The sequence below is a fragment of the Buceros rhinoceros genome, unplaced genomic scaffold (genome assembly GCF_000710305.1).
Source record: "Buceros rhinoceros silvestris isolate BGI_N320 unplaced genomic scaffold, ASM71030v1 scaffold7709, whole genome shotgun sequence".
NCBI classification, from domain to species: domain Eukaryota; kingdom Metazoa; phylum Chordata; class Aves; order Bucerotiformes; family Bucerotidae; genus Buceros; species Buceros rhinoceros.
Window position 1 is genome coordinate 56,412 of NW_010429695.1, and position 8,299 is coordinate 64,710.

Here is an 8,299-nt window from a genome sequence, read left to right on the forward strand (position 1 = left end):
TGCTATAATCATAGCTAATTAAGCTTCTATCTGGCCTGCCCTAAATTGTATTTGCTTTAATACACACTTGGAGTCCCTGGATCTCCAACAGGTCTTAAGCTGGGTATCTGAAAATTCTACTACGGTATGGGGGTGGGGCACACCAAAAAATGAAAAACCATTCTTCCTCTCTAAATCAGTAACACCCACCCTTCAAATATATATGAAAAAACTGAGATAACAAGAAAATATTTTAGTTGTTAAGGTCAAATTGTTACAGAAATGGATAATTGATTTCTACAGAAAATTCAGAGCTTTTGCGATGGCACTGCTAGCAAGAGACACGCTACGCTCATTCTGAGATCCCATTGGTAACTATAGGTCCACTACAGTCATTTCCTGAGGTATCTCTTGAAGTATTACAACACTCCAGGATATTTCTGTATTTCTACGGTGAGTCATACAGGTGACCTGACTGCTATATGTCATAGCATATTTTGAAACAGGGCAGGAGAAATTTGGTCAGATACGGTTCTTTTTTTCAAAGGTGCATTTTCTGTCTGTTTTCTTGGAGAGACAAAATTTCTCTAAATTGGTCTTCTAATAAAAATAATTTTATTATGCCCAGAGTTATCTAGAATAACTAATCTCCCTTCTTCCTTTCTTTTTGATATAATAAAAATGGTTACAATTCTGACATATCTGTGAAAACAGCTTGAACCCACTGAAATCCAAGGCAAAATTATTCATTTGTCTTTGGGGCAAGGATTTTTAATGAGCATTCAGTCTCAGTCTTCTTCCTGGAGGAGAAAATTATGTAACTACATGAAGTCAAGATCTGTTTTCTTCCTAGTGTAGTTAGTATCACTCTTCTATTTGTACTGTTGCACATTAAACTATTACAACATATATTCTCAAGGGCTGGGATTTCTCACTATCTGGTATTAAAACAGAGACTGACTTTCTGTAGCTGAAAAAAATCAAACCTGTCTGAAAAACAGCACAAAAGTATGTTTCTCTGACATTTTAAGATCTTTCCATGAGCTTAGAAAAGAAAGGTTTGAAGCAGGCATTCACAAATTTTCATTATGCATGGTCAAACAAATTAAGCCTCAAAAATACAGAATTAGAACAAACAAGGACGTAAATCTGGCAAAGTGATAGACAAGGTCCACGCACTGAAGCTTAGTGTCTGACAATCTACACAGCTATGACAACTACAGTCAAACTCCCGATGAGAACGAGGCACAACACCAGAGGCTGATTATTCAGAGCTGCCTCATCAGCTCATTCTGCACACTCAGAGGAAAAGACAGGAATAACCTAGTTGATAATAAACAAAACACTGCAAGAGGAAGGGCCAGAACCCTGTTCATGATTCTACACGCCGTTACTTTGTCTGCATGGAGTCTGGCAAAGTTTGGTGTGGGCCAGCTCGTATTCTCCGTGGTAAATAGCTGGGCACAGCTGGGCACTTTGGACACGGCCACCCCACTGACTAACAGGACAGGTGAGCTGTGTTCTGCCAAAGCAGTGGCCAGACGTGCAAAGAGCTGCTCCCATCTTGGTTTACTTATTAATATGGACATAGCCAGCAAGTCCATCCTCTTCAGTTACATTGAGAAAGTCCTCTTAATCTTACATTAACAATGATTTATGTTTCTCTGATTGTACCAGAGTCACGTTTGTAAAGTATTTGGTATGTTACAAAGGAATTGAGATTTGTAAATGAGATGAATTAATAATGACTAAGAAGCTGTTTCACAATTAGTGAGTAAAAACTAAAGCAATTTGCTTCCTTTCACCGTATGCAAAAAGTTTCTTCATGAAATACATGAATGGCAGATGTACATGTGTCTAAAATCCCGTAATAATCATGTTATTCAAAGTTTTATTTCCTTGAATATCTCTATGTTCTAATTGGTAGAGGTGCAAAGACTGTAACTGCTACAAAATTTTAGGAAATGTTTGTTACTTTATATGAGCAATGCTTGTAATGGAGCAAACTAGTGTAATTCCATTCCAATATAAAAGGGAACAATTCATTATTCCTCAGTAAACACTATACTCAAATGCACAGGGGAAAATACTATCTTTTGACTTATGCAGCATATAAGCCTACTAATAATTAGGAAAATTACTAGCAAGTTACTAAAGATAACATTACCTTAATGTTAATCAGGAAATCTGGTTTTAATTTTAGATTCTTTATTTTCTCTATTTGCTGTGAAATAGTCATATATTCCTCTGAGAGAGAAGGAAATCCACTGAGAACATAACCTGCCAAATACAATTTTTTAAATATATCTTTTAGAAGGTTATGTCAAATATAGGTATAGTTATACTTATCTCCTTTAGACCATGCATCTATATAGAGGTACAAATCATGTATATGACATTCAATATTCATGAATGAGAGGCTAAACAAGAATCAGGTGGACATTTTTAGCCTCATAATGAGAATAATCCCTTAGAGAAATGATGCCTCCTCCAAATGCTTACAGTTTTGTGATGTAACATTTAAATGCAAGTCTATGCAGCCCAAAACACAGCGCAGTCTTTGCAAGAGGTATTAGGACTGAAGACTCCTTCTTTGGGGCACTACTACACATAGATGCAAAATTTATAGAAGAGGACAAGCAAGAGAGAACATAAATATATAGCCATTTGTCTAGGAAAGGAAAATCCTGGATTCTAAGTTGTTGATAGCTCCAGAGAATTGTAATTGTAGCGAGATGTGGGGAGTCCACAGAGCCTCTGCTTACCAACACATCCCAGGTAATAACAGCTGACGTGAGAGGAACGGGAGTGTAACACGGGAAAAGATGATCCTCACCTTCAGTGTGTGCTCATGGGGAGCTTTCTAACCGGCGTGTGGATTAGGAGACTGAAGGAAACAGCACACACAGACAAAGCCAGAGCACCCACATTTCCACCAGAAAATGGGCTTAAATAGGTGAACATCCATTCTCAGGAAAGAGAATGTGTGCTTATAAATCCCACCCATTCTTGAGAGAGGGTTTGCAGGCGTAGCAACGCACGTTTGAGTATACTCTTTGGAACTAGGCTTAGGAGGGTGTTCAGACATTTGTAGGTGTTTGTTAATATTCAGCAAGTGCCTAGTGCGAGATCTCTAGGATCTCTGTGGTCCTGTGTGATACAAACATCTTGGGCATTACCATCGGACTGACTCCAAGAGGGGTAGCACAGATGTCTCTTCAGACTCCTGACATACGAATTAAGAGACTGGCTACTTCTGCTGCTACTTCCTCCTTCAAATTTTTGTTTCCTTATAATTCCCCCTTTTTTTATTTCTTCCTTATTTTGCTGTCTTTTGCCTACTGTTTTCACCAGGTAAGGCTGCATCTTTCGCAAAACTGTTGAGTCCTGGACTAGAGAAGGAACAAAAACCATTGCAACTGAAAGCTTATAGAAGTTTTCAGAGCAGTAGAAACTTAACGTTTTCTTGGCACTAGACCTGTCTCTCTCCTATAATGGAAATTTCAAAGTCAGCACCAGGAAAAGAAACTACATCTTATAATTTCTTTCCACTTCGCAGTATATTTGTTTTCTCCTCAGGAAAGGAGGTTCAGACTCTAGCAATATCTGCAGCACTGGTCTTAACAGCCTCAATTAACATAATCTTTCCTCAAAAAGAAGAATTATTATCATTAACAATACTATTCTTCTCTAACTTATGCTCAGTAGCAAAATGTAAAGAGAATAAACAATGTTTAAAAAAACCCCTTAATACTTTGCATTTTCAATCGTCTGTTTTCCTTCTTGCTCATATTAACTGTTTAAAATATATTTGCTGGTGGGTTTTGGGTTTGGTTTTTGTTGTTGTTGTTGCTGTTATAGAAGTATTCAAGCAAAATGAATCCATATTTTAAATCCTAAAATTTTTCTAACCAGATAATACTGTTAAATGAGAGTCATAGCAACCCTTAAAATTTGGGCCAAATTAATTTTCTCAAAATTAACATAACATAGAATTGGTATGACACTTTCTGATCACCCATACTGGTAAATTAATGCCTAAATACACTCTCAGTTTATTGATATTCTGCAACCTGAATAGAAGACCAAGGAAAAGTGCTGTGGTTTAATACAAAATAAATTATATTTGGGCAGTAATGGATGCAAAGTGTGTCAAAATTACAGCTAGCTCATTCTAAGAAGTTTAGGCTATAAATATACTTACCAAAATGGGCAACTTCTGGTGACTCTATCTTTTTCAGAAGCATTTCTGTAACCAGTTCTTCAGAAATACTTTGACCTTTAAAAAGCAATTCTTGACACTAAGGTAAAATGCAAACCACGGTTTTACAAAATCGGTATTTGTCTAGAATGTGACAAAACTTAGGAGAAGATCAGACCTTTACCTTAAGCCCATATTCCGTTTCTTCATGAATATTCATTTCAATTACTTCCGAAGCTGAGGAAGTACATCAGACAGGATAAAATTAAAATATTTAATGCAAAGTATTTTATATACAGACATGTACATGCAGATACACAAACACAGGGAGGAGTAGGTATGTGTGCTCCAAGCAACCAGACTATTTTTGAATGAACAGCCATTATATTTAGGGCCATTATTATATTTTGTCCAACCAGAACTTGGTGCCTTTGCAATGTCTGGGTAGCGCCTTTCTTTAACTAAAAGGTCATTTTCCAGCAATTGCATTTCTGGCAAAATGGTTACTTGGTCCTTATTAGTACTTTCCTGCAACTGGCAACATGCCATTTTGAAGTACAGGGAACAGCAAGGATGTTCTAAACCAGAAGCTATTGTGAAGCCAATGCAATGTTCAAATATATAGTGTATATTTACCTTCTATGAAAACGCATTTCCATATTTGTGCTAGTTTTCTACCTAATGTTTTCTTTCCAGAACCCTTAAAATGAAAAATACACATTTAAAAGAAAAACAGGCAGAAGGAAAAAAAAAAAACCAACCAAACAACATACCACACCATAAAGAATATATTTTTGTATGATAAAAACAATTAAAAGCTAGCGTGAGGATTAGGGCCTCTGAGTTATGTGGTGGGCAAACACAAATACCCTTTTTAATACCATCCTCTGTTTTATTCTGCCTAGCATTGCTAATGTACTGTTACTGCCCTTTGCAGTTAATTACTCCAAAGTAATTATATTGACTTTGTTTCTGAGTAACCCTGCCTAAAACTCAGCTATGATTTGCCCATAAAAACCTATGAGGAATCTCTTTAGGACTGAAATTTATTATCTTCAGTCTCAAAGCAAATTATGATGCAAACCTGTTCGGCCATTTCTGAGTAAGATACATAGGGAGAGTATTCCCTGACTAAAAGAGCAAATACTTAAAAATTGCCCCTGTTAGTCTACAAACCTGGTTTAAATGCTGACAAAATGTCAATTATCTCACTTACATGAATCCTCAGGAATGAACATAACCAAGGGTAATAAGGTCTCTAAGAGTGCAGCTACCTGAACGGGACTTTGCAAAACTCACCATCTTTCACCCTTAGGATTATGCCCTTTCTTCCAGGGCATGCTAGAAGACTTTTTCTGTCAATCTGCTTGACCTAGATAAATTTTGAGATTATAAAATACAGTCTGTTTGACCTAGATAAATTTTGTGATTAAAAAATAGTAAAAAGCGACAAATAAATCCCTTTCCCAGTTAACAGCGTATCAGCAAACACTCCAGCTTACTCACACCTTACAGGTGCAATGAGAAGATACGTATATGATTTTCCTTTAATGGCATTATGTTTTTAACTTCAAAGATATATCTCAAATAAGATAGATGCTTTACACATCAGCCACATAAATAAAATATGTTATAATAAAACAGAATATTTAATCCTCTGTCCTCCTGGCCAGGCCTGTGCAATTCCAACCTTTTGTTAAAATCTACTGAAGGCAATGATTTCAGACGAGAATATGTACTTATTACACGGTTTTTGCATTGCCTTGCAATGAGTATTTTATGCTGGTTTGATCTATAAAGATGTGAAGCTACATTTCTCATGTAACGTTAGAAATTTGATCTATGTTTAAATTAGGTGAGCCAGTCAGCTGTAGTTTTCTACCGAGCTGAATGTGCTCTTTCAAGCCTCAAGGTGACCACAAGGCTGTCACCCTGTACAGTCTCACTGTGATGTTTGCATCTCATCCACCTGCATTTGGTGAGTCAACGGGCAGCAAAGTTTGGGTTGGTTGCCAGTTCCAGGTGCAGACCATTTATCCCTCTACCTGCTAGGCAGTGCAAAGCAGACTTCCTTATGGGCTTCTCCGGTTCTGTTGTGGAGCCTGCTGGAATCACACACAAATGCAGAGGGCAAGCTGCTAGAGGACCTTGTGTTCACTCTGGAAGTGCCCTGAAGGCACCTCTCATGGGCAACTGAAACGTTCAAGCCACTTTCAGGGCACCAGCGGTGTGTTTAAGTGCACACCAGGTTCAGTACAGACATGGCAAATGGGCACCGAAAAAGAACCCCCTTCAGCAAACTGAGTAAAACCACTCATAGAGTCTCCTACATTTGGAAAAAGGAAATCTGAGAAGTCCAGGATTACAAAATGTCAATTTTCGCTAAGTAAAGGAGGCCACAAATTATTTGAGAAAAGAGAGACTTTGAACTGTTGTTAAAATATACTACAAATCTCCTTATCAGGACACCTTGGTGGATTTCAGTTATTCCCAAATATATGAGATATAGTTATGTCAATATTGTAATATTAAAGTTAAAATATTTAATATCTCATAGCATAACTGTAAGTCAGTATATTAAACTGAAGGTTCTTTTATGCCTATTTATATCTTTAACCTGTCAAGTTTCTTAAAAGTTAGAATACTGAAATAACGTAAAAACAATCCAGTTGCCAACGTGAAAAGAGAATAAACTTTTTGAGCCACCTGTGACTGTTAAGTACATTTGTAATTGTAATTGACTGGTCACTCAGGCCAAAAATTGGCCCCTTAAATGAGATCAGAATCTTTACATGCTCTGCAGGACTTGTGAAGTGGGAAAGATAAAAAAGTAGCTCTTTGATCTTTTTGGCCGCGTCACTAATGTTTTGAAAGGAAATGTAAAATCGTTAGCAGAATATCTGAAGAAAAAAAACCTTCTGTCAGACATCTTACTGGCTTTCCAAGGACAATTAAGCAAGTGGGCTTGGACAACAGAAAGGATTTCTCAGCTTCATCTTCATCGAAGATGTCTGTAAACGGCTGAGCTTGTTTTTCCAGTTGTGAAGCCATTTATTATCTCAGACTGGGAGGAAAAAAAAAGCTTGTTATACAGGAGCTTGCATATGTGTAAAATAACACATACTTAAAAATGGAACTGTATAGCAATATGACACAAGGCAATTTGTTTTGTAACAAAAGCCATTGTAAGAAGAAAAAGCATTTAGAGAACATATACAATGCACCCAATACTAAGAGAAGAGCTGCTTCCAAAATAGAAGGGATTGTCGGAACCACCCCGGATACCCAGCTGCAATTATATGGTTGTTGCTAACGATTTCTCCTGGACTCTCAAACTGCCTGTTGCTCTTTTTAAAACAGCATGTGGTTGTTTCATTGCCTTTTCCTCTCTGTTGCAATTACCATATAGTTCTAACTTTCCTCTGGTCCCTGAAGTGGACTCTGGCTCTACCAAGACCTTTGCTTAACAGAGAAAAGCCCCATCATGGTCATGATACTTTGATCATGATACACATGAATACTTTGCAGAATTAAACCATGGCTCATGATCTGTTCTACACTCCTCTCATAAACCCCAGGACTGCACGAGACGGCACAGCCAGCGCTGTGCAACAAGGTGAAACAGAAACAATTCTCTAATTAAGGTAAGCTGGAGCAAAATTTGGGTGGGCCTTTCAAACAAATGGAGTCCTAAAGCGTGATCAGCCTGGTGAGGTGTGTTTGAAGAAGCAAAACAAAAGCTCGCTTTCTTTAGAGGGCCACGTAAGTCTCAACCCTCACCATCCCAGTCATGTTTAAATTAAAAAATTCTACTTTGGGATGAAAATCTGAAGAAGTTTCTTTCGAAACATCAAACTGAAACATTCTGACGCTTTCAGAATAACACCTTCTGACCTACAGGGGCAGTATTTTAATATTAAAAACCCCACCGCACACAAACCGACCCTCCTCTTCTCTCACGGAAACTCACTGGCTGAACCCTGCCTGACGTTTCCAGCCCTTTCACCCCTTCTCAAACCTTTACAATTAAGGGGCAATTTCCCAATTACAAAAAAACCTTCCCCAGCCAAACGAGAGAAATAAACCAGACCCTCCTTCCCCAGCTAAACACCTGCCGGG

The 8,299-nt window shown here is 37.8% G+C and overlaps 1 protein-coding gene across 1 annotated transcript in view; it reads right to left on the reverse strand.

The window, feature by feature from the left end:
- Positions 1 to 7,231, reverse strand: part of AK9 (adenylate kinase 9) — a gene marked incomplete at its 3' end in the record, with an annotated part of 63,453 nt that extends 56,222 nt beyond the window's left edge. The window contains exons 1-5 of the mRNA XM_010142739.1: positions 7,115 to 7,231; positions 4,817 to 4,880; positions 4,365 to 4,417; positions 4,184 to 4,280; positions 2,147 to 2,259 (exon numbers count right to left, since the gene is read on the reverse strand). Coding sequence (XP_010141041.1) covers positions 2,147 to 2,259; positions 4,184 to 4,280; positions 4,365 to 4,417; positions 4,817 to 4,880; positions 7,115 to 7,231 — 444 coding nt within the window. The remainder of the gene's footprint in view (positions 1 to 2,146; positions 2,260 to 4,183; positions 4,281 to 4,364; positions 4,418 to 4,816; positions 4,881 to 7,114) is intronic.
- Positions 7,232 to 8,299: the final 1,068 nt, after the last annotated feature.